Raw genomic sequence first — 27,602 nt, 5'->3', positions numbered from 1 at the left:
CCTCCGACTCCTGTGGGGTTGCAGCACGAGCAGTCCAAGAACAATGCTCTGGTGTACTGGGGAACCCGCTTACACTCTCCGACTCCTGTGGGAGTGTAGCACGAGCAGTTCCGTCAGTGTTGACTGGTGGCGCTTGTCGAACGAAGGTTGTACCGCTGTGGTGAAGGTGGCATTACTCTCATCGGCAACTTTGTTGGCGGCTGGTCGTCCTTTGGTCCAGCGGCCTTCTTGGTGTGTGAGGTATGGACCCAGGATGTGATGCCCTCACACTTGGCTGCTGTGGCTGTTGTCAACAGGACTTGGTATGGTCCCCTCCACCGTAGTTGAAGGCAGTGACGTCTGGTGTGGCCTTTACCCACACCCAGTCTACAGGATGCAGTTGTGTTCCGGTGGTGTACCTTCTTGGTGTAATAGCTGTGGATCCAGGAGGTCATTCCCTCCTACTTTTCAGGAGACCCAAGCCCAATCTCCCTGTTGGAGATCATGTCCAGGTAGTGCTGTCCAGCCAGGAAGGGCCTGCAGCACCTAATGCTGAAGGTAAGGCAAACTGCTGTCAAAATGTCCTATCAGATAATAACTTCTCAGCACCAGACATGTTCATAGGCCAGTCAAACAGTATCTCAGTCGGTGCTCACTTTGACAACTTTGTCAAGGGTGCCTTTCTTGACCAATGAAGCAAGCGGTATTGCATCAATCTAGAACCGCTCAGCAGATGCACAAAATCTTATAAAGGGACATATCTGACTTGTTTATGGGGTAACTAGCACACTCTTAAACTCAAATAAACACTAAAAAATAAATAACAATTACACTCAGTAACAGTGGAATATTCACACAAACTATTTCACCAAACAAATGGTGATCCAAAGGTCAGGCGAAAACACATGTTACACTGGTATACAGCCAGTATAATTTTTTAACATAGCATTGTATCCTATTATTCTATTTCAACACCCAGAATATCTGCATCAATGCTGGAAGGGTTGGGACTTTGCAGGCATCACCGCCATCAGAAGTCACTTCCCCTTTCTCGTACAAGTGTGATGTTCTGAAATGCTGATGTTCCTTTAAGATATTATATTTATTTTATTTATTTATATTTGGCACCCTCATCATCAGAGGTATATTACTCATAGCTGTATTGCAGTACTACATAGCACATCCTAAGGTAGTAATAACTCTATCCTAATATAGGTATTTTCAATACCCAAAACCAGTTTTTGAGAATATTTAGTTGCAATCTACCAACACATGAAGGCAATCCATTTCACTGCGCTCATTTAAGATGTACCACGGAAGACTCCCATTAATTATGAAAACATAAAACGTAACATAGACAGACGGATACAGAAACCACATCTTCTCGTCCATGTTCTGAAACCTAGGGAAAAACATGGATAGAAAAATACTCCTACGTAGATACATACATCCTGCGTCCAGGGTGTATATAAAAAAAAAATCCTATTCCATTCAGCTGTACATTTATTTTACATTTCTACTTGGAACGTCATGGTAACATATCGCAACAATCCGTGGCTTTGCCCTTGGAGTCATGCCCAGAGTCTGTGGTTTTCAGAAATGGGGAAGGTAATCTTAACTGCTACAATTTAATATAGGGACGGGACCTGGCAGATAAATGCACAAAATAAAATACCATAAAAATAAAACACATTTGTGACAAATGTGCTGCATTTATACCCATTCATTGCCCTTTTGACACCCTGGTTGCACTCACATGACTTCAACATACTACATGTACTGCAGATGTTTAAACATCCACTTGTGTTATTTTTTTTAGCCTCTCATTAAGTCTCGATCAGTCACTAACACGTCATGTGTAATCATTATTACTGCACTAATGTGTTTATTTTAAATATCAATACACCTTAGTAGAAGTTTGTTATCACATAATTAACTCACTCTACACCCCAACAATAACCCACATTTTTATATATCTCTTATTTACTTATATTATTTACAATTCATCACATTTAACACTTCTTTTAATTTCTATATCTCTTCTTTCATTGAACATGACTAAATTATTAGTATGTACTCTATAGAGCTATGAAGAAATACACAACCAGGTATGGAACTACCGTAAACAAATGCCCAGCACAATTCTTCCAGAATGCTCTCTCATCAGATGCAAATATCTGCAGAAGCTCGAAAGCAAAATTTTGTTATTCCTTCCTTTCAAAATACCTTCACAAACAATGTAACTAGGAAAGAAACATTCTGCTAAACTACCATGATATTTTAGGTGTCATTTCTTTGAAGCATCATTTAGTAAAATGTGCGGATGCATGGTGGTATTTCCAACATTTATATTCATAACAGGAAAGATCAATGTAACCTTTTCATCAAAGTTACACATTGCCATAGTAGTTCCTGGCATGAACAAAACTACTTTGTGCCAAAACTACTTTGTGCCAATATTCTTCGTATGGAAGAGCAGAATGGTGTCACTACCACTGAAGCCAGCCAATAAACAGAGAGACAGAATTCAAATAACAAAAGATCTGTGATAACCATTTTATGGCAGAATTCTCAAAGAAAATCACAAAGTACACCCATGGTATCTGTTCCTGCATTAGTGCAAATTTACAGCTTTTATACATGAGCTAGCATTTAATGAGGCAGACCAGGAAATCGAACTCCTAGACAATATTTGTAAACACCATTTTAGCAGGAGGAAAATATGCATGTCTTTTTACAGGACAAGTAGACTGATGACACAAACTGTCCCATGGACAATTTAGACATTTTATAAAATTCTACACTCCTGACAACATATTGTTAACTGCTGCAAATGAATCCTCTGTTCCCTCCAGACTAAATTTGTTCACTGTAAGAATTTTGGCAACCTTTGCATGGGTCAAATATTTTTAAATGTAATCCCTACATAAGAAAGTTCTAATTTGTTGTACACCTGTGGTTCCTAACCTTTTTACTCCTGGGGACCACCAGTGAAACGTTACTGGAAGCCAGGTACCCCCAAGCAATTTGCACAATTTAAATTTCAAACATGAAATCATTCTTTTTATATTGAAAAAATATGCAAAAATCTAAACATTTTATTGGAAATGTTGGTGCTGCATCTTGGCGACCAACTTTTCAATTTTTAACCATAAGTGCCTCTCTTCTCTCCCTATCCTTTTTGTCACATTTAATTAATTTTTATTATAGCATCTCTCATACCAGTGTAGGTGTTGGAGCACTTTACAGCACTTTAAAATGAAAGACTGGGAAAAAACAGCTTTCTAATTTGTGCTATGCAGTTGGCATGCAGCTCCTTAATTGCAGTTCATAGCTCAATGTGCTAGATTACTATTATGAACTGTACAGTAACTAAAGAATCTCTGTGACAAAAGCAGTAACCCACTGTGCCATCCACTGCCACTGTCCAAAACTCTCATTCCTCCCCAGCAGGTACATTAATCACTGGAGTTATCTTGACGCTTTTATTTTTGCTGTACAATGCTCTTTGCAGTACTTTTAAAGCAAATAACAAGTAATAAAGTCTGAATTTTGTGTCTTATTACGTGTCATAACTTAACAATTAAACTTAAATTTTCTACAGTGTGTAAGCATGTTACAGCCATCCCTTGTCTACTTGCAAACCTTTCCCATACTCAGTGTAGTGTCAAATTATAGTGTAGTAATTGGAGTAGTGGCCACATATTTCAGGCCAGTGTATCGCCTTCTTACAATCCTCCCACCAATCTCATGGTACAATAATGCTAAACAATGTATCCAGATCCTTCCAAAGCAGCCCTTCCCATGGCTATTATTCTGTTTAACTCTGTACATTTTTATGTACGTCGAGAGACTGTCTCTTGTGATCTCCAGCTGTGTGTTTGTATTGCTGAGCACCTCCTTCCACATCTTGATGTTATGGATTGTGTGGTGTGCATACGTGGACATATCCCATAGTAAATTGTGTGATCCCTCTCGCCCCTTGCCAATACATTTTTCCATTTCATTTGATATCTGTTCGTACTTCTGTTCATTTTTTTTCTAATTGCATTAGCCACTTCCTCTTTACCCAGGCTATGGAATAACTGTCTAATTCTTTCACAAGGTCTCTTACGTTTTGCTTTTATTTTTCACTTCCTCATCCATCAAACGCCATTCCAGGGTGCGGCTTTCACGTTCCGTCTCTGCCTGCTGTTGTAGAGGCAGCTCAGAGTGTTTGGTCCCTGCTGTGGTGCCCTCACGCTGTATTGTATTTCCCAAATGTCTTCAAACAAAATCGATATTTTGTTCCTGTGACTGTGCACTTGTCACAGGAAGAGAGCTTGACAAGCCCCTATTATCTCTCTTTTTTTTTTTTCCGTCCTCCAATCTTCCCTGCCCTTGTCAGCCCCCCCACCATGTGGAGGAAACCATTCTTCAGTTCACTTTATTTATTTCTCTTTTTTTTTTTTTTTTTATCCTCCACATACAGGACAGCCCCACAGTCAATGCACATCCCATATGCAACTAGCATGTAGGCAGCATTGTAAAGCACCACACATGTCCGCAAAGCTACAGAAACACTACTGTCATTTTCCTTGCAAAGTCAAAGTCTAAGTACAGTAGTGCCTATAGGCCTTCTTTCGCCTCTATTTGGTACGCTGGACTGTCTTTGGGGCTATGTTGATGTGTCTCTACTTTGCCTTTACTAAGAGGGTTCCTCGTGACTGTCTTACCCTAGCCTTTTGTTACATAACACGAAGACAATTACAATCGTTCCAGAAAACAGTAGGATGTCGGTGTATTTTTTTTTTACACTGCTCATACCCCGTGACACAGAAGGGATAACAATGGGTATATTCACACACGCAGCCTCTCTTTGCCAGCCGCAATTATTGATTAGTAAAAGCAGGAAGCAAACCGGTCTGCATCCATGCCACAATTTCAGCCAGCCATGTCCACCTTAGCTCACAAAAAGTTTGAAATCAGACAGTACCCAAGGTGCTAGTGACGGCGTCCACACTGGCGTCCTTTGGGGTGAATCAAGAGATGACAGAATAGTCAGGAGGGACAGGGTGCGGCTGTATGATATTGGAAGCTGGACCAGATCCTTGGCCAGTGACACACAGATAATGCAATAGCGGTGAACAAGTCAAGCAACCACATGTGACGGCAGAACCATAGACAAGGGTCACAGTACAATTAGCCCTGTGGGGTGATCCTACTCCCAACCCTTGTATCAATATGTAGTGAGTGCAGGGGGGGTGTTTGTACTGTGTGATGTTTGCAGATTAAATCAGTCAATTGTCATAAAAATCTGTATTATGTCGCCCATAAGTCCACCCACCCAGTCTTAAATTTTCTAAAAATTCTTATCCTAAATCGCAAATGCATGAAGTCAAAATAAATTACAGTACACCACCTTGTTGTCAACCCTTCCTTCATCAATCCAAAACCACTTTCGCACACACACTTATTTATATCTCAAAAACCACTTTCAGACACACCCACCCATTTATACCTCAAAAACGACTTTCACACACACACACGTAATCAAACGAGCATCTATAGTTTACACCATTTCACATGAGTAGCCGATAGTTCAATATGCCATAAGCATTGTTCAAAGAGCTGCAATATCACAGGAAACAGATAACATAACAATTGTTTAACACGACAAACAGAGCCTGCCTGCTCCACTGGAATGAACAACTATCACTCCTATAAACACAAGGATGCTGACATCACATGCCAGTTCCTCTTAAATGTACACATAGAACCTGGAACGGACCTCTACCATTCCATTTCACATCTGGGCAACGCCCTGTTAACCAGGGGTTGGCTTGGCGCCCACAACACCCTCTCTGGCCAGAGTTATCCGCCCCAGCCCCTCCGGCTGGGGACTGCAAACAGCGACTCGCGCTGTGTTCTGAAGCAACACCGCTAGTTGCCTCTATTCCTCGGACATCTTTTATTAACAGTAACAAGCTACATGAAATACAGGAAGCTATTCTAAGTATACAGCTGCAGCGCAGGGAGGAAGGAAATGGTGTAATACAATGGAAGAACCAAATTAACACAGAATGCTAGCAGCCCGCGGAAGGTTATAGTTAACTATCTGAATGTTTTCACGAGGTGCATTATCGGAGCCCGCAACAGAGGACAACAGAGGAAGAAATGCCCTTGGCATGCCACCGGAGACAGAGAAGAAAAACAAATATCATTACAAAAAGCTGGCTAAGGGGTACGGCAAAATAGAAATATTAACCATAAATGCATAACCACTGTATGCAGGAAACATATTAACGAAACACCCCAGTTACCTCCCTGTTTCGCAATATTTACACCGGAAAAACAGTAGAGCAAACAGCGAGAGCAGGACCACGAAGCAGCAATAGATACTCACGACAGCTCCAGACTCTGTCGCAGGAGGGGCCCTGTCCAATGGGTCAGCTGTCGCCCCAACCGAAACAGGAGCCGGGCTGAAGGAAACTATTCGCTGAACGAGACCGCAATTCTTCCATTCTCCACCAAATGTAGAAGCTTAATTATTCAGCACCCATTCAGGATACAAACGACCGTTAGCCAGCTCTTCTAGATAAACATAATATCAATTTATTAGGGATAGAATAGAAAGACATGTACATGGAGGATGCTCTGTACTAGTGTACACTCGAGCAGCCTAATACAAGGAAGTAATACATGATCTTTTATAGTATTAAACCACAAACATAATTCAACGTCTTATTGGTTCTTTGGCTTTGACGTATGATTGACGCATGACTACTTCTCCATTATGGCTGAGGTCGTTTTTCCTATCATACTATATATAGTAACAAAAAGCATAGAAAAGGATTTTACACAAGGTGGCCTACGTGCCTAATATCACATGGTCCATCTTGTGACAGAACTCGAGAACATCACGTACTCAGACTGGTACTTTCCAGAAGGGAGATTGCTTCAGCTAGCATGCAATGACGAGGATCTTTCATGATGTCTGTTCAGAGGGCAAGCCTTGCAACATAATGCGTTCCTAGCAGTAGCGAATTACATTTGTAGGCCTCTTTACTTAATGATAGGCCTGTGCAGAGATTGTCATTGTGTATCACAGGGTCCACTAGGCATAGCATACCTAAGACCTGTAAAATGCGATTCCACAGTAGCCTTCGGGGATGGCGGTGGCGATGTCTGGAGCAGAGGAGGCGTTCATCCAGGTCTCCGTGATGAAGGCGACGTCCGGGGCTGTGGAGTCCAGGAGGTCCCAGAGTTCAGAGGCGTGCTTGTGGACGGAACGAGCGTTGACCAGGATGCACTTGAGGTGGTTGATGGCGCGTGGGCTTGTGGTTGTGGTAGTTGTGTGGTGGAAGATGCGTTTGCCGGAGTTGCAGGCGAAGGGTCCATGGGTGCGTTTGGGGTGAGCTTGGAAGCAGGTGTTGGAGCGTCCTGGGTTGAGGGCGTGGAGGGTGGTGGGGTCGTAGCGGATCAGCGGGGCTTGGGAGAGCTGGGGACCAGGGGTCGTGGCGCTGGGCGCGGGCCAGGCGCGGACGGGCGCAGACGGGTTTGCCTCTGGCACGCCAGCGGCGCACCCGCTGCGCAGTCGCGCAGCGGCCGCCATATGAGGTAGGAGGGGGGGGAGGGGTCAGCTGGGGGCGAATGGGAGCTGGTTGGCGGGGGCGTGCAGGAGGTCGCGGCGGGAAAGCGCGAGGGAGCGGGGGGACAGGTAGAGTGAGAAGAGCTGGGGGAGGGGGGTTTAAGGGTGGAGGGGGGTGAGTGTTAGGAGGTTTAGGAGATTAGGGAGAAAGATAGGAGTAGGGTTGTGAAGATAGGGGAGGGGGGTTGTAGAGGTGGGTGAGGGTGAGAGGTGGAGTGAGAGGATAGGAAGATAGGTAATAGAGGGGGTGGCGGGAAGGGGGGGAGAGATAGAGAAATAGATAGAGAAAATCGATAGATAGAGAAATCGATAGATAGAGAAATAGATAGATAAGAGAGATAGGTAGATAGGAGGAGGTGGAGAGTGAGGGAGTTAGATAGTGGGTTAGAGAGATAGGTAGGTAGGAGGAGTGAGGGAGGTAGATAGCGAACGGGTTAGATAGGGGTGATAGAGAGGGGGGAGGCGAGTGAGGGAGGGGGATGAGGCAGGAGCAGGAGGGCAGGCGCAGGGAGAAGAAGACGGAGGAGGCAGTAGAGCCGAAGGCAGAAGATAGAAGACAGAAGACCGGAAGAACAGAAGACCGGAAGAACAGAAGAACAGAAGAACAGAAGAACAGAAGAACAGAAGAACAGAAGACCAGAAGACCAGAAGACCGGAAGAACAGAAGAAAGGAAGACCGGAAGAACAGGAGACCAGAAGAACAGAAGAACACAGAAGAACACAGAAGAAGATACAGAAAACGAAGAACAGAAGGTAGAAGACCACGGAAGAAGATGAGGAAGAAGAGAAGAAGAGAGAAGACGGGGAAAAGAAGAGTACAGAAGAAGATTACAGACGAGGAGCGAGGAGGAAGAACAGAGAAGAAGAAAAGAAGCAGGAGCAGGAGAGAGGGTGAATAGCGCGGGGCAGAGCGAGGGGCTGGGAGGTGGGGGGGACTTACTGTGAGGTGGGTCTCAGGAACTCAGGAACCTGGAGGAGCTGCAGCGGCAGGGGGAGCGACCTACCCTTGGGTCAAGGGTCGCTCCCCCTGTCCTGTGGGTAGGACTTGATCAGCTCTTCTGGCAGACCTCTCGCCGGTCTAGTCCGTTCTGGGATCTTCTTGGTGGACTGCTCCGTGGCAGGAGGGTCACTGTTCTCTTCCTCCATGTCTTCGCTCGAGGGTGCCACTCTTTCACCTCGAGACTGCGCTGTTGAGGTGCTCACTCCTGCCTCCATCTGCTTGGCAGGGTTGGTCAGTTCTACTCACCTGCTCACTGATGGGCCAATGGTGGCCATCTTCTGTTGCTGTGTGGCCGGCTGGCACGGCCTCTTGTCCCGTGCGTTACGTCACGTTATCGGGTGCTCTGTCCATCTTCTCAGGCTCCTGCCTGTGTTGTCAGCTTTGGTGGCCCAGCTCTCTGTGCACCTCTGACATTATCTCTTTTCTTTCTGGGTGTCTTTTGTTGACGCCTGGCATGTCCCTCTCTTATCTTGCAGTGATGTCTATCACGGCTGGGGCATGTGGCGTTCTTGTGGCGGTGGATGGCCGCCAGGGGCTGCACAGGCCATGCATGCTCTCCTAGTGCCTCGCGTGGCACTTAAGTCCATTTCCCATTGTTGCAGCTTTGCTGGGACAGCTGCTGTCTTCTCCTTCGCTGTGCAGCGGTTGCACATGTCGCTCTCCGTCTTCTGCGCCGTTTCCTTCTGTGGGCGCACTGTTGGTCTGGCACAGTCACTTTCTGGGGGTGCTGCTGTCAAGTTGCTTTCACCAAAGCTTGTTTCCCTGTTAAAACAGAAGCAAGGGTGCAGTACCTGTCTTTGGCCACTAGATGCCACTGTGGCGTTCTTTTCAGCTTTAAGACAGTCTTTCCTCCTACGGGCCTCGTTTGTGGAAATCAGACGCCAGAGAGGAGCCATGCTGCCCGGGAGGAGTTCATCAGGCAGGAGGGGGCTTCTGCTGGTGCCCAGAACTGCAGGTAAGTGCAGTTTTCTTTATTTCTTCTTTCTCTCTTCTTTTTATTTTTCTTCTGTCCTCTTTTTTTCCCCCCACAACCAAAAGACACAGCCTCGTGGAAAGGGACTGGTACTTCCAGTGGGGAAACCTCTGGGCAGTGCACACATTTTTATTTCGAGCCTCGCGGTGTGCAGGCAGGAAAACTGTGGTGGGGGTCAGCTGTGTTGGGGCAGGCCATCACGGGCCTATGCTGCGAGCCCTCCTGGCATCCGACATGGGATTTGATGGGGAGATGGTCCCAGGACACTTTGCGTCTTCTTGGTGCCTGTCAGCACCTCTCTGCGTGGCTGCAGCAGCACTCCCTCCCACTGAGGGCTGCGTTACCTTCCTGGGGGTGGGGCAGCCGGGCCCCGGCCATTGGTTTATAATATTTTCATGGAGCATGACAGCACATTTCCCTTCTGCGGCAGCAGCAGCCTTCATTCACGCTGCGGGCCGCAGTTCTGGCATAATTATTTGAAAGAGGGGGTGATGGCCCGGGCATTTTTCTCCTGGTGTGCAACAGCACCATTGCGGCTCTGGTGTAGCGGCCGCAGCAGCCTTCCTTGATGCTGTGAGTCAGTGTCAGGCATTGCTGGGGCGGGGGTGGCCCTGAGCACTTCTCCAGATTCTTCTTTGGTGCGCAGCAGCACCACGTACGTCTTCGTTGGGGCCTCGGCAGCCTTTCCTGATGCTGCGGGCCGCTACACCGCACCGTGGGTGCTTGCTGGGGGAGGCGGAGGCAGCCTCGGGTGCTTTACCTTGCTGGTGTGATTTAGCACCTTTGCATTCCTCTTCATGTTGCTGCAGCCGTCTTCACAGGGCTGCGGGCCGCCATACATGATGTGGTCAGTTGCCAGGCCCTACCATCCCCCCATATTACAGTGGGCTGGGGCTGCAGTGCGCCTTCCTCTCTTTTCAGTTTAGCTGCTTTCCTTGGCAGATCGCTGTTGTGATGGCAGACGAGGGGTGCCTTATACAGGGGCATTCTTTCCTTCACGAACAACATCGAAGTTCCTGCTTGCAGCCACGTGGGGTCCAACAAACTTGTTGCCAATGTTGTGTAGGGGGCCCTAGGCCCTCATGCTACTGAAATGACTGACATATACACGGTACCATGGTTGTAGGAACTGGCCCTTTTTATTGGCAGGGTCACCTGACTGGTGACGCCTGTGTTGGATGGGTGTGGGGTGTGAGTGTAAGGCCAGCCCTCAGCCGAGTGGCTGGTGAAACACTAGAACGTGTCCAGCAGGACACTACATAATGCTGCCCATGATCGTGCGCACAAACGCTCAACAAGGTCTTTTAACGAAAGTCTCTGGGATAGGATCCCAGCTCAAAGCAGCGTGCACGGTATTCACAGTGTTGTCTCTAAACTTGATTTTTAGGAGGGAGCAGTGTTTTAAATGGCCCAGCTCTGTCCGGTACTGAGTTCCGGCACTTTTTTATTTTGAGTGGGAGAGTACCTGCACTTCTCAAGAAAAACTTAAGACTTATAATTGGAGGGTACTGGCACTTCTCAGAAACAAGGAGGTACTCTCTGGTAGGAGAGCACCTGCACTTCTATTTTTCCATTTCAAGCATTGGGAGGGATAATCAAGGGGGTACAGATAAATCTATTGGGCCACCTACAATGGGCAATCATGATGATACAGTAATTTAAACTTTTTAAAGCAGATTGTGAATTTAACATATTTGTGGTGTTTGGAATAGGCAAGGTCTTCAAAGTGTCTCAATTGCTTCAGTAGACAAATCCTAGCAGTCGTCTGATGCCTGCTCACAGCTAAAATAGGGCTGAAACGTAGAGTTGGAAACCTTGCCTGACCAACTGAGATGTCTTGTTGAGCAGCTTTGAGCCTGCTGTTGAAGTTTCTCTTGCTTGTCCTGTGAGTGAAAAAAAGCAGGACATTAGGCGCTCCACATCACAGCTCGGTGTGATCAACTGGAGAGACCACACAAACGCAAGACAAACCTACAGAAAATTAAGCAGTTGGCTAGATTAACAAAATATACGTACATATTCCTCTTACTATCCACCCTGCACTGTTTCATCTGAGATCTGAAAATAGCAGACATTGATGGCGCTCTTTAAACAAAATCCTCTTCAGCCCTAAAGTAGCTCAAACTCAGAGAACAATCCACCAAAATCGGTAAAGGAACTCTGTCAGATTGTTTACAGATAAGTTTCAAATCAGGTCTCAGCCATGATAATGGCATTTATTTCGCAACCCGATGATAGATCTCTCATTGCAATTATAATTAAGATGTGCAGCGTCCAAGCTCATTCCTTCAACTGGGCTCGAGTTTTCAGTTGGCCAACATCAATAGGAGGAGGCTTTTTCAAAATAAGATCTTTCACTTTGGAGCTGCCAATCTAAGTGCTTTATACCCAATACTTCATAGTGCAAACTTATAATGCCTCCCGGGCCAACCTTAATATTAAAATATGAAAAAACAAAACCATAGAGTCCAGGGAAAATGTTTTACACAAATTCACTCACAAGGTAAGATAACTCACAAAATGCTATTATTCAGTTAATACGTTAATATTTTATAAAACGCAGCGAAAGAGGAATGCTTGAATTCAACCACCAACATTCAGTAACCATTCTAAAAAAATATTACAATTAATTGGGCTTGATTCTGTGGCTGGCGACTGCATCCAAGCATGGTCTTTTTTCTAACCTTACCTGTTCTCCTTCATACCTTCTTTAGACATAAATTTGAAAATATATGACAAGTATTTTACATAACAGCTACATATGATCCATTGCAAACTAACTGCCCTTGAGTGGTTCCCCAAGCTCCCTTATTTAAGGTGTCTCCTGTTAAGATCACATCTGCGTCTTCGACCACCATAACTTTTGGTTTGACCCTTTGTCATTGGAAACAGTACAAACTCTATCAGACCTGCTCAAAGATCACAGACGCTGAAATGGCAGGTTGTTAGTTTTACAGTAAAGTATCAGCTAAACATGGAGTTCGACTAGTAGGGCAGCACCTTGTTATTGCTACCAAAATCGAAACATAATCTAGGCAACAACCTATGTTCAGACATGAATGGAACCGACGTTGTACATATGAAATCTTTCAAATGATGACACTACAGATATGTCTGCTTATGACTAGTTTGTTTTACATAGGTCCTTCCACAAAGTTGCACCTATGTGGCTGCTGGTACAGACTGCTTCCCTTTGCATGGTGCGTGGGCTGATGAAATGGAGACATATATACAAAGCCAGAAAGTACGTGTGCTGACTTCTAGTCAAAGAATTGTGTTTAATGCAGTTTGTCGGTCTGCAAATGTTTGCATGTTCTGGCGGTTGCATATATAAAGAAAGCACATTTCCAAATGGTGTCTGCCACGTCCTGTGGTGTTCTGTTGAAAACCTTCTGTACCTTTACCCTTTTTAGACTAAGTCAGAAGAGCCTACTGTTTCTCATTAATGGCTGAAAGGGCCTCAAATATTGTTCCCTGAAACATGAGGCCCAACAGCTCTCAGTACAGTTTAAAGAAATCACTGTCTTTTCAGACCTCAAGCTCTATTGTTGGAATTCTGTGGAAGCACCAGGATAACTGATGAACAGACTCTACAGACCCTCATATAAAAGGTGCTAATTGAATCTATAGTGGTTCGCGTAGTACACCTTAAGCCTGCATGAAAGACCAATTAACTATAATAACACATCCAGGCACAAAATAGGGACTTTCTCCTTGACCATAGTCCTCGATCACCAAGGTTGCTTCTCTGTCATTCAGAAGACATTCTCTGATATATCCAAGAGTCCACCGCCAATACATTAAGCGACACACTTAGACTATTCATCCTCTCATAAAGGAACATAAGTACAGAGGATTTAAAACCTTCTCTGGGCACACTTGCCGCAACTTCCAATTCATTATTAAACTCCACTTTGTGCAGTAGGCCCTCCTGTTCTCCCTAGAGCGTATCCTTAATGCTGCCTTCTTATGAGAACAACTACCAGTTGACAATATCCCACAGAATATTTCAGAAAAAAACAACACTCCAAGCACTTTTCAATCCAAAAATTGCAGCAGCTAAAAACCGCACAGTGATTATTTTGTTAGTAACGCATAAAGTGCTGCTGGAGATTTTTTGCTCAGCATCATTTCGCAGGCTGTGTTCGTATTGGTTACTCCGCTGCATTTGACAACATCAAGCACTAAGTGCTATTTTATTGTCTTAACAGCTGATTTGACAACTCACTATACACTTTAATTGAGGGGTCTCCAACGTGTTAAGTAATAAGAGCTACCCATGTTCAATGAAAATCATCCCAAACTGCTAATAATATTATTGTAATAATGACCACATCAGTGAAGATACATTGGTAGCCACCCTATGCAAGATTACCAACAATGATCACCTCAGTGCAGTGTTGCCATCAGTAATGTAAAAAAAATCGTTGTAGATTTGGAATGCTTTCTCATTAGTAATACATAACAGCCAGAACTCAAATATCAGCTTTAAATCTGTTTCGAAAATTACAAGATATGAAAAGACACACATTTTCATAAAAAAAATACACAATTCTCAGTTTGTTAATTCAACCAAGGAAAATCTTCTAATTTAATAGGCTGGGCATCACACAAGAGAGCTACTTATGGGTAACTGGAGAGCTACCGTGGACGTCAGTAATTTATGGTGTTCAAGGGTCGCATCTACAACTCCTGGCTTGTCCTATGCGACCCTTGGCACTGCCTTTGCAACCCCTGGCCTTAGAGGTGGCAAATACAGTGCCAGAAACACAGTGGCAGCTAGTCCTCAGTTGAGGCTCCACTTTTTTTATCTGTCAATTTTTTTATGGCACTAATAGTGAATAATAGCATATCATTCACTTTTAGTGTAATAAAAATGGAGTACAATTGGCTGGAATATGCCCTTCCATGGCAGTTGAGGTAAGTAAAAATGCTTTTAAAAGGATGTTGTGTGTGTGCTTGCGGGTGAAAGTGTGTTTATGTGAGAGACAGCGTACATAACTGTGCATTTGTATGTATGTGTCACTGAAAGTGGTTGTCAAAGGGCATGTGATGTCACTTTCGTTACCCCTGGCAATTCGGTGAATTGACGTCCAAGAGAGTTACCAGTAGCTTGCTTAGTACTCGTAGGAAAAGCCTGCTCTGAATGCTGTGGCATTAAGACACAACATGTTGTAATAAAGAATATGTCTTGTCTACTCATCTACATCTCTAAAGAACACAGCAGCTTGCAGTTTTCCTTCTCAACAGTGATCAATTTAAAAAGCACTTGGGGCATAAAATATTGTCCAGCATTGTATTCAGCGAGCGAAGTAGGTGAAAACAATTATTGCATAATGCTTTTTGGCTGGGTCTCTCTCTGGAAAAAACAAGAGACAATGTGGTAACATAGTCCGTTTTATTGAACAATTTTGCAACACCTCAGCTAAACAAAAACAGGGATTACAGGTAATCTTAAAGGAGCCCCCATCAACTATTCCAATGCAGTAAATGTTGCTAAAACATACAGAAACATGGTTTCTCCACAGAAACACATCATGCTCATGTATGCAAACAAGATATGCATACTTTCTTGCTCATAGCGGGTACCATTAGTTTCCACAACAGAACTCACAACAGTATCAGCGACATTTTGATTTCCGCTCTAAAAAGCTACTACAGAACCAAGCCCAATCTGCTGATTATTTTCTTAGAAGAACTGTGTACCGTCACCTACAACAATTCAAGTAACGAAGAGGGCAGGAAGGACGTTTATCGGGGGAGCTGAGTGTGGTGTATACTACTGGAACACCAAACCGCACCATTGGTGAAAAATGAGGGGAATGAATGAATACATTAAGATAAAACATTGTTCTAATGCACTACACAAACACGTCTCTGAGCATTAGGTTAATTAGAAGAGTGGTGTGTGGGTCCCTTTAGATGGGAGAAACAGTATGATTGAGCTGGAATAACAGAGTACCGACAAGCATGGTCTGGATGGTGGGGCTCGAGGTTCACTGGAAAAATTGGGTACAATTTCAGATGCTTTGCTGCCCTGTAAAAACATTTCAGGTGCTTGCAAAACACATAGAACCTATATGAGGAAGACACCAAGATACCTATCAAACACAGATATCAAATATGATTATGGAAGGGACCTCTGCTCAGCCACTGTACATAGAACCTCCTACAATAAATAATGACCTGGGGGAAGGTCTCCTTTGGGGAGAACGCCACATACTGGAAAATCTTCCAGTACCGAAGTCTGATAAGGAAAAACGTGTTGAGCTTCAGCTTGCTCCAGGTACAGCACCTCTTCGACCAGGGCTTTCATATTTGGATGATGCTATTTCCCCACCCACACCTCTTCTGACCAACCAAAATGACAAGTCATGCATGCAACACTGAAAAAGCATATTAGTTATCAGAGGTCCTGAGGTCCGAAAATTCTGGCCGAAAAAAAGTGTTCACGAATTGCACTGACTTTTTGCAACCAGTCTTTAATTTTGTGTACTAGTAGATCCTATTGCAGAATGTCCACTTGCAGAGGGTCGCAGAACAATATGCTTAATAAATATTAAATAGGCAAGTCAACATTTGCGATCCCCTGTGACTAACTACACACACCAGAATGCAAGAAACAGCAGAACACACTCCTGTTTTCACATTGCCAAATGGGAAGCTATTTGTTTTTAAAGCAGCCCTTGTTCCTCTAACGAACCGGTTTTCCATTTAAAAAAACAGCTTGTGCTTGGGAATACATCAGGAGAAGAATACCCTTGCCTCTTGAAGGTCCCCCTGCTCTCCCTGAGAGCTAACAACAGAACTTCCAAGAGGGAAGGCTATCCAATGGATCAGTTACCACCTTCTTTGAGGAATAGGTACCTGTGCAATGGTTTGCAACCACAACTGCAAGGACAATTAGGAAGGAAAGCCCCTTTCACACTCCTTCATAATTGCAATTCAGTATAGGCCAGTAAACCCATTTTGTGAGAGAAACCCTTTACTAATTCATAAAAACTGTATAATACATATCGAAAAGCTATTTTGGAATCTCAAACTGTATAATTTGCAAAAAAGCTTTGTAAATCTGTCCCAGAATCTCTTTGCTCCTGAACTAGAAAAATGAAAGCAAACATTCCTGTTAGCCTACTGCAGTTATTGAAACAGCTTTCAGGCAAATCTTCCATTTTGTCCTGTGCTTAGTTCCAGTGGAAATAATGCAGGACAAGCCCTGCATAGACTGTGGGTATGGGTACTGGACACCTTGTTCTTTGATGGTACTGTGTAACTCGATCTTGCCCTCGAATTTCTAGATAATTAATTAATGTAATTGCAGTTACCCCTTATACTGAGGGTTGATGTTACTTAGTGCATATATATGACCTGTTGCACCCATGTCTGTGCTTGTGTCTAATAGCTTGTCCCTTGGTTGGCCACTAAGCCTGTGATGGATTCTGACTGTATGGTGGTGGTGGGATATAAGTAACTGTTTTGCAACAGCGATAATATTTTGTACCATTCCATCCAAGTGTGGTAAGTAAACCCCAGTGTCTAAGTCAGATTCTCTGGGAACATATGATCCATTGCTTTGGTCTCAATATAAACCCTGACTGGTATTAGGAAATTACAACTTTAGAAATAAGAAATCACAAATTAGGAAATGTTGCATTGTTGATGCAGAATTATGATATCAGATGTGTCAGGACCCGTGTCAGCTGAAGGGGCTATTGACAGGGAGCTGGTCTTTAAGGTCACAACACCTCCATTCCCTCAGCACATCACCCTAACTCTAACTGGCAGAAGAGCCACCATCTCACCACTGCCAGAGTTTCAGGACAGTTACAAAGCCAGGACTCCACAACATCTGAGGCCAGGGCACAGCAAAGGTGCAGAAGCCAAACCTCACCAGGCTGTCCAGAGACTGTGTCAGATGGCATTTTGGATGGCCTTGTGTAGACAGCAAAAGCAGGACTTCAGGATCCCAAAGGTCGCCTATATGATGGAACGTGTTGTCCTGTGGGCCCTGTTGTACTGTCTTTCATTTCTTGTTCGTGAACTCAGGTACAGTGTGAGGGTCCAGGAAAATAAGGCATACTCACTGTTACCTTAAGGGCATGAGAAGGTACATCATTAGGTCACATTACACACACCGTCCTGGCCAATGTATGCACTGTGTCTGCGATTCTCTCACCTAGTAGGAAGCCATCGCCAAATTCACCCTGTGCAAGTGGGGTATGTAGTCCTTTGTGGCAGAACATGAGTAAGTTGTGAGTGTTGCCTGGGAATATGGCCACAAGGTCTGTTATGACACAGGAAGCATCACACAGGCTACATGCATTTTGAGTGAGTGTGAGCTTTTTCTGTTCTTGTATAGCTAGACATTTGCGGGGGGACATATGGCAATATGTGTGCCATCAACACAGCAAGGGACATTTGGGAACCGTGCTACCCAGTTGAACGTCAGTTTGGTTTGTTGCAATGGTTAGGTGGGGTTGGGAAGATATGTATTGGTTGACTTTGCTCACCATGATGTTGAGAAAACTGCAAAGGAACCTGGACAAGGCACTTCGTGACATCCCTTCCCCTCCGCTGCTGCCACTGCTATGACCCCCTGGTAACTGCCAGAGGCTAAGAGGTACAGGCAGCACAGAGTGTAGTGGCCTGTAGCTAAGGTTGCAACTCAGCAATACAATCAAGCATCACCTGACTACTGGCTATATCTCTCATGAATCTCCTTCTCTGTCTGTCCAAACAGGGTGACCTTAACCCTAAATATCTTCTCCTAGCTCCTCCTCCTGCTCTGCCTTACTGCCAAAATCCTCATCCTCCTTGCCAGAATATACAATGCCTCCATTGTGAAAGGGTCTGATGCATTTTGGACACCTTTTTTCATAGTTTTCACCTAGGTACCACTAGATCTGAATCAATGGTAATTACATTTCCTAAATGCCCATTTTTCGACTAGCCACAATTAGGAAATCTTTTGTACATGCGGGAAGTGATTCACAATTAGGAAATCCGTACTTGGGATATCCTATTTTGCGATTTCCAAAATGCGAATTCTACTAGATAGAATTGCATTTTGCACCACCGCAAATGCCTTTTGTACATAACAAAATGGGATCTTGCATAACCTAACAGCCCAAAATACCGATTTGCACCATTAAGAAATGCAAAATGTCTTTGTACATGTGCGCCATAGATACACCGAAAGGCATATTTCCACGTCAGAACCGCTTACCAGCAACCGTGATTTTCTAGGGCCTGAGTTGAAGTGTACCAGAGGGCTGTACCTTTAAGCCAGCTGAAAAATAAAAGCATAACATACCCAGAAACAAAATAACAGAGAGTGGACGGGTCTCCTTTTAAAGTGATTGAGAGAGGATTACAGAAAATTGGGCTGAGTAGGGTGTTGTGAATTGGATTTCAAGCGTGAATCATTGTTCTTATAAACAGTTAAGCAGGGCACATGGGAATTGTGTTGGACAGATATTAGCAAGGCGCTGAAATGGGATGATGGCAGGTGAAGACCAGTAGAGAGGGCTATTAATAGGAAGAATGGGGAAAGGAAAGAAGGAGGAAAAGATGGATGGAGATATATCATCATTCTCTTGAAATGTTTCACGCAGATTCATCAAACATGACAAGGGTATGCAAGGATCAACACAGGAAACCACCTACATTCAGGAGGTTGGCAATAGGGAGGGATGCAATGTTCCTCTGTAGTTCAGCTCGTTATTGACAAAAGAAAATAAAATGATTGAAGCTTAACTGTATCAACATACGCCTATTAGTCAAAGTTTAGAAAGCAACTACAATCTTTTTGCTCCAGGACACGCCACATGTATGACAAGGTTCAATTTAAATAATTAATATTCTTAGAGTTTATCTTCGTTATAAAGTCTAATTAAAATATGGAAAGATTATGTCAGAATTAATAAGAAACAAGGAACAGGGGATGCATGATACTGGAGTCATTATTTCTATTATTGGCTATATTAAAGAAAGAACATAATGACGCTAAGACATTCCTGGCTGCAAAGATATATTAACGGTTCAAAATAGCTTCATATATGCCTACCAGAATTTTGCAAAAGGATTACTGACAGGTGTAAATGGTTTAGCGACTGCAGATTTCTCCATCATGAGTGGGGAGAAATCTGCAGTAGTGGGCCCCACCCAATAGATGGGTAATCGGTGAATCAAGGAGTGATTTGTGGGCATTCACAAACTCTGACTTAAACCATTTCCCACACTGAAAATGGTCAAAGCTTTATTCCAATAAAGGACAGAAGGAACTTCTTTTCCAGGGAGGGAAGGGAAATGAATCACCTGCAAACTTGGGGGGGTGTACAATGAGAGTTTTCTCCATGGTGAAAAAAGGTTTATCTGTGAAGAAAAAGGGAACTGCACATTAGGCTACATTTCCCCAGGGCAGAGTTGTACTCTATGTGCAAGTCTGAATTGTGGAAAGTGAGAGCCCAGCAACCATGTCAAAAGACACTTCCAATAGTGAGCCTTGAATCATATGCCTCGCACAACTTTCCAGGAGTGCAACTAGAAATATTTATAAATTCCTAAAAAGTGGTGAATCTACACCCATATGAAGGAGTATTACTATGTTGGGAGATTTACAACACTTGTGTGTGAATCAGAACCACTGGCTATACAGGACTTTCAAAGTGTCAAATTTTATTGTTTGTATATTTCGTTTTCCTGCCATTTAATACCTTTCACTTTATTGGTCACCAACAAATCAGTGAAATTTTCCCAGATTTTACAAGACCAGGATCCTTTCGTCATAGAATTATTGAATTATTCAGCTTTATTTTCCATTCAGTACTTACTATAAATTTGTCTTTACAAGACTGAACAATAAAGACCTTTTTTTGCAGCAGGGAGCTTTGACACTCAGCTTCCCAAGACTAGTCTACAAAATATTTTATTTGGACAAATCAATGCCCCTCATCTTCTTGCATTCAAGAAATACATAATCAAGACAAAAGCACGTCCAATTGGCCATTACGGGCAAGACATTTTTGCAGTCTTCCACCAGTCTACTCGGCATGCTTAAAGGATCTGTTGTGAATGCACCCAAAATGTAATCCGCTATCAGATCAGGTTGACAGTTCCTGAAAACATCTTTGGTGGTGCTTTCAGGATTACAGATATATTCTCACTAGTCCAGCACCTCTGGAGGCTAACATTGAAATCTCTCTTTAAAATATGTTTCTTTAAAGTACAATTCCCCATTCCTATCATCAAATTATATTTATGGACAGCAAATGTGTGAACCATACATATCTTATCCACATCAAGTGTTCACAGATACTCGCTACCTTTAGCCCCACCAGTTAAACAATAATTTCTTGCCTGCAAATTATTTAATACTAGATCAATACTGATAAGGCTCTGGATACTATTTTTCAACTCCTGAGCTCAATGAATCTTCTCCTCTGTTCTGAGGGGTGAGAAGATAATTTTCAAGTCTTTTCTCAAATTCAATTGCAGTGTAAACTGTCGGCCACACATTAAATCTAAGAGACTAAATTAAAGTGTAAACGTTTATTGCAGACTCAAAGCCAAACTTAGATAAATGAGTCTCTAAACCATTGCGTAAATGTAAAGCATTATCAAAGGAGAAATAAAACAATGAGCCAACCTAAACTTATCCTACATATAGCCAACCAATATTTCAAAAGCAACATTACAAAATAGACGAAAGAGTGTATGATGCTTTGGATTTGAAGAAAAATCCTCTTGCCTAACCATTTGATCTAAATAGCTAACTATCCTAACATCTAAACAGGATTCAAAGAAAAGTGTTAGCACAACAGAACTTTGGTAGAAGATTCTGTTAAGAGAGGTGTGCGCAACATAAAGCTGCTAAGCCTTTTGAGATAGAGGTCAGTGCCTCAGAGGGGTCCTCTCGACTCAAATGAAAAAGGGAATCTGCTCTTCAGCTAACTATACCACTATTAAATCTCAATCCTTCCAAGGAGTGACATCACCGAAGGGATTTTCCACTGAGCAACAACTCTATCAACTGCCTAACTGGCAACTAAACATTGAAGCATTCTTTGGGTCACTCCTGTGCTCATGAATTCAGAGGGGTGTTTGATTCCCGTACTCCTCTTTAACCTTGATAACAATCCCTTTCAGGCCCCCTTATCTTTTCCGCACAATAGAATCATTATTAGCCTCAAGCTCGTGTCACTGCACCTGCAGCTTAGAGAAACATGCAATAAAACAAACTTACACTTTGAAGATTAAACAGAGAAAAATTCGGCCCTTCACTCCGGTCAAGCTAACGCTTACATAAATGTTCTTTAGTTAAATGATTTTAAACATGTTTCTCTTAGTAAACATGAAATGAAGATAGAAAAAACATTTTCTAAAATACTTTTAACATGAATATATTTGTAATCGATGAATAAATGCCAGTTACATGCAGTATTATTATCATCCGTGCACTTTACTTGTATGCAATCCGGTTTACCACAATGTGGGGAAATCCATTTTCACACTTTTGCATACGGAAATAAACACTCCCCTATTTCACATTCTCTGAGACATAATATCACAGCCAAGTTATGCTCTTTCAATACCCACTACTCTGAAGCCTGTAACTTCATAATTGAACCAAATGTTGACTTTTTCAGCATCACTAAATCTTGGCGACAATGTATTTTCCTACATCATCATTGACCTACCGGCCTCATCCATGCTGATAGACAACACAAATTAGACGGTGGTATAGCAATCAAACATGGAAACTCCCTTTTCTTTTTCTCTGTACATCCCCGCCTCATACCTACAACACCTTTCACATGTATAAAAATAAATACACATCATATTATCACCGATATACTAATTACACCTCTACACAATCTAGCACTCATCACAGACTAAAGGCAAATTTATGGACACATATCAGAATACATCTTTGCCACCCTCATATTATCCTCAAATAATCTTTTCTGTGAGATTTCAAATTTGACTTCGAAAACCCCAAATTCAAATACTTTACTGCAGTAGAAAGCCTCACTCAAATTCATACTCTCCATCAATACATGTATTACACATAATTAAGCAAAAAAGTGTGACTTCATACCTGCTGATTGCAACATCAGTTCATGTTTACCTCCCATAGTTATTGACTGAACTAACCACTTACAGATCCCAGTGAATTTTTAAATATCTGTACCTTTTTCCACATACAAGGCCCCTCTCGACCAGGTAGAAGATTGCTTTGCTGAAATATTAAATTAGTGTAATCTGTCAGTCACCTTTAATGATATTGCAAAAATAAAACTATGAATACGTCCTTACATAATCATTCAGAAAATCTTGGAAAATATAATGTAATCCATGGCTTTCAGAAAGAATCTCGCAGCATGAAGACAGAATGAAGGGAATCAAAATTACAGCTTCTTTTCCCCAAGCTAGGCAAACATCTTTCGTAGCAACAGAGCAAGATGATGGACGGAGTGCAGGAACTAATCAGACACACACCCCCAGTCACAGGTCTGGGTTAAATCAATTATTCTTTTGCTTACAATGCCACCCCATTTGGACCCAGCCATATGCAAATCAGTCTGTCCTGACCCTGCTTCCTGTGGGAACAGTCAAGCCCAAACTGCCAGGCCAGGTTCTTCCTGGACTGGAAACAAGCATCCTGAGACCAGTTTTGGGGTATCACCCCTCATCAGTCATGCTAGCTTGAATCCAGTGGTACAATGAGCAAGGCACCCATGTCTGGACATACCCTGGTCACTTAAGGTGAACATAGCAACACAACAAGATGATGGATGAAGTGCTGAAATTTTTCAGACAGTCACCCCCAGTCACAGATCTGGGTTAAATCCATCGTTCTTCTGCTCACCATGCCTCCTCAGTTTCGACCCAGCCATATGCAAATCAGCCTTGACACTGCTCCCCATGGAAACCGTCCAGCCCGAACTGCCAGGCCATGGCCTCCCTGGACAGGTAACATGCATCCTGAGACCGGTTTCAGGATATCAGCCCATATCAGCCAGGCTAGCTTGAATACAGTGGCACAGTGAGCCAGGGACCAATTTGGGCATACACTGGCCACTTAGGGCGAACATAGCAACACAACAAGATGATGGACGGAGTGCTGAAACATTTGAGACACTCACTCCCAGTCACAGATCTAGGTTAAATCCAACGTCCTTGTTGTGTTGCTAACAATTATTGTGACCACAACCAAATACATCTAAGTACAAGTCATCAGGTCATCAACTTCTGCCACCCATGTTCCACCATTCCTCATAAAAAGAAGCCAGTGTCTGAGCTCCAGCAGTCAGCACACATGCTTCGAAATATGTCTACTGTGTCATTTAAAATCTTGTCACTTTGTTTCAAGTGCCTTCACAGACAGAGTCCCCGATACCTGGTGGATAAATGAGCTATTACAGCCTCCTTTGAGCTCTCCATTCAGTAGGCCAACTTTTTTTAGTTGTCCTTTCATGAGGTGGGCACACGTGATTAGCAGTACCTGACCAAAACGCCTGCAAATCAATGCTTGCTCATGTTTACCACGTCCAATCTTACCTTTCTGCTGACATGCAGTAAAATGGAAATAGTCCTACTAATGTCAGTTCCTTATTCGTTTGCTTTTCGTTTGCTGTGCCTTGGTACAAATAGGACTGTAGTGAGCTTAAGATAAATTAATACATACAAATATTTAATTATACGAGTGGCATTGTGTTGAGATTTCCCATTTATTACACCTTTCTAAATTCTACCAGAATGTGGGTGTTCAAAGTGAAATTCTTCTAAAGTTATGGTGAATTCATTGCGGTCAACTTAAAAAAGAGATAGTTTACTGTTAGTTCTTTATCATTTATTGTGAGGAGAAGATTACCTAGCTCAATAACAGTACAACTGAATTCGAGCTCTTATGGTATAAAAGTGACCTGGACATGTAATGTAAATATCGCCTATCACCAGGCTTCCATGGTCTTTTCAAACTTTTTCAGTGAAAATTAGATGGCAGTAACATAAATTCTAATGATGGTGTTAGGCATTTTTAGTCATTATATAGCATCCCCGTTGAAAACTGCCTGTTCCATCCTTACCCTGAGAGGCGTCTGGGAGAGCATCCTTACCTAACCTTTTACAAACGATGAGATGACAGAAGCTTTACTAGTGTATTCAATAATCTCCCACCGCCTCCCCCCTCCCCCCCCCCCCCCACACAATAAGCTACCGGAGTCTTGGTGTTATTCTACGATTGTGTCAATATTTTCACAAGGGCAACAAATGAGACCATAAGTGCTACCGACTAAACTCTTTGCTCAATACTTCAGTTAGGAATGTAGGTTGAGTTATTTTTAATAGGATGCAAGAATGGGCATATGAGCCTAACATTACATTTCCAAGTCGGTTTGGTTTCATCGAGCAGCTGGGTACAGTGGATCGGTGCCTGAATTTGCATCTCATTGTGGGGAAATGTAATATTGCTAGGTGCTGTCCATTGTACCCAGCGTTCATGGAACTGCCTTTGACTATTTGAATCATTGTTACTGGATTTAGGTCTGAATGCCTAACTGGTAAACTTACACACAGTACATGAGCATTTTAGAGCCAGGGTACGATTTGGACAAAAGGGAGAACTTTCTGAACAATTTTATCTTGATAGCAGAGTTAGACAAGGCTGTGTGCTGTCTCCATTTCTTTTTATTTGATGTATCAACAATTTGAGCACCTCCTTATGTAATGTCGCTAAAGATGTCACCATAATAGGGAGTTCTGCTATCCCGGTTCCTACGTACGCTGCAGATGAGCTGCTAATAGTCTGCACAGGTAATGCTTTGTAAGCTGGTTGATTCTTTTGTCAAATGAATGGCCGATCTGGATTTATCAACGAACTTCAGGCAAATCTCAGATTATGGTATGTGGTCCTAAGAGTGGCAGGATTTTTTCTTTACCATGTGGAAGCAATTGTTTAAACCACGTGCACAACTTCCTTTCTCTGGAACTAATGTTTGAGTCTTCAGGCACATAGGGTTACCACAGTCCAACAAAATTATGCAGGGCGATACAAGCACTCCTGAGTCTTCTGTGGCCAACTGATCGCAAGGAGTTGACTCTACTTTTGTCTATTTGCAGATCCCAGTGCATTTCAATATCTAGTTAAGGTAGTAGGAGTAATTCAATTCGCTGTTTCCTACAGGTTGAGAAAAATCACCTGTGTAGATGTTTGTTGCACCAATCACACACTAGCTCGCATTTTGTATGCTTTGGAAAGCTTGGTTTGCCGTACCTGAACGATCTCATCTAATTAGCTCCCATCTTATTATGGGTCTCTCTATGGGCTGATCCAAAGGCAACTCTGAACAGGGCCATATTAAGGACTGCCTGTTACAGGGTAAGGGGAGAGCCATTCTGTGGATAGATATGTGGAATCTTCTCAGACTGACCTTGGCCATTCACAGTTATTCCAGTGCCTCTCCTTAACCTCAAATGGGACAAATAAGTAGAAAAGTCTCTCTTAATGAAGTGAAGGCGTAAACTAAGGGAAGGCATGGAAAGCCACAAAATTACTGTGCAGCGTTACTGTAATTTTAAAGAGGTTGATGGTTTGCTCCTTACTTGCTATGGAAAATGTGAAGGTGGGATAGATTCATTTCATGTCGTTTTAGGGGGGCAATTATTTGCTTAATTTTCCTTTGAGATACAGTAGTGCATCTCAATTGGGTGCCTGCCCCTGTGATGGTATTTATAAACACATGTTGCCACATTTCTTTTTCTTTTTGCCAATTGTATATTCATATTTTTACGAAACAGTTTTTGAAACCATTTTTAAAGAAAGACAGTCAGGTTAAATGCAGAATGGCTCTCCAATACTTGCAGTTTAGGCTTTTAGGATGTCTTTTTTTCAGTTGCCTCTTTTAAAATAAAATCTATCTATTCAAGGAAAACATATTTTACCGAACCAGTTAATTACATTTGTAAGTACCTTTTAATTAGCTTATACTGGATTTTCCATTTGAATTTGATGAATTAGTGTATTTATTTGGTATGTATTTTTAACTTGCTTTTATGCGTACCTCCGTTATGTGAAAAAAGAACATTGAATTGAACCGGGTGGCATAGAGTAGCGTGACAGAGTGCCGTGGCGTGGGATAGCATGGAGAGTGGTGTGGTGTAGAGTAGAGTGGCACAGAGTGGCGTAGACTGGAGTTGAGTGCAGGAGCGACTGGTGTTAATAGGCAAAAGGAATGTTGCCCTGCCACCCTCAGAGGAGAGGCAAGAAAAGGTAAATGAACTAAGAGCAACTGAAAATAAATCACTTCTCCGAAACAGTGTGCTAAATCTCCTGGGTGAACTCTAGTGAACTTTGCAGATGTTGTACTGCACAAGTGCCAGCTGGGCAAGGTTTTCTTCGACCTGCAGGCATAAGCTACAGTAGTTACATCACAGGAGAGGCAGTGCTGAATTAGAAAGCCATGGATGAGGTTGCCTTTGGGGGCGCATAGACAGTGGCCCTGGGAGCAGGGGGCATTCACTTCACTTCAATGGCTAAGGGTAGGGCAGACCAATGAAGACAAAGTACAAGTGGGCAGCAACAATTTGTTGATCATCACAGAGGGGCAGGCGGTGAAGGTGTCAGGGGGCTGGAGCTGAGCACACAGAGTGCTCCTTAACTCACTGTAGAGGCCCAAGAGCAAGAAAGAACCAGCTGCAGACAATAATTGCACTAGTGGACTAAGAGGTAAGTGTGCAGTTAAGCTTCTGCTTCAGAGGTATTGTCACCCCCACTCCACCATACTCCCTGCTTTAGCAGCTACAGGGGAGTTCTTGAGAGGCCTCTTCTGTCTGCAGTTTGGCAGACAAAAGCTCATAATGAACTTGGAAGTTTGAGTGATTGAAAGGAAGGAAGGATGGATGGATGAAATGGTGGACGGATAGATGCATGGATGAATAAGTGAATGGATGAGTGTAAGACTGGAACTGTGAAAGGGAGAGAGGGTGTATGAGTGAAAGGGAGAGTGGATGGATGAATA

The 27,602-nt window shown here is 43.1% G+C and overlaps 2 protein-coding genes and 1 long non-coding RNA gene across 4 annotated transcripts in view; 2 read left to right on the top strand and 1 right to left on the bottom strand.

Annotated features, from left to right (window-relative positions):
* The window catches only part of GABBR2 (gamma-aminobutyric acid type B receptor subunit 2), a 3,493,747-nt gene that overhangs the window by 2,501,915 nt on the left and 964,230 nt on the right, over positions 1-27,602 (bottom strand). The gene's annotated exons all lie outside the window — the stretch shown is intronic.
* Positions 1-27,602, top strand: part of LOC138281587 (uncharacterized) — a 531,591-nt gene that overhangs the window by 41,962 nt on the left and 462,027 nt on the right. The window lies entirely within an intron of this gene.
* The window catches only part of LOC138283077 (uncharacterized), a 187,658-nt gene that overhangs the window by 18,876 nt on the left and 141,180 nt on the right, over positions 1-27,602 (top strand). The window contains exons 2-3 of the mRNA XM_069221227.1: positions 9,212-9,333; positions 9,449-9,564. Coding sequence (XP_069077328.1) covers positions 9,212-9,333; positions 9,449-9,564 — 238 coding nt within the window. The remainder of the gene's footprint in view (positions 1-9,211; positions 9,334-9,448; positions 9,565-27,602) is intronic.

This window comes from Pleurodeles waltl, chromosome 2_2, assembly GCF_031143425.1.
Source record: "Pleurodeles waltl isolate 20211129_DDA chromosome 2_2, aPleWal1.hap1.20221129, whole genome shotgun sequence".
Taxonomy (NCBI): domain Eukaryota; kingdom Metazoa; phylum Chordata; class Amphibia; order Caudata; family Salamandridae; genus Pleurodeles; species Pleurodeles waltl.
Note: the sequence above shows the minus strand (reverse complement) of the source record. Positions and strands in the feature narration are given on the sequence as shown.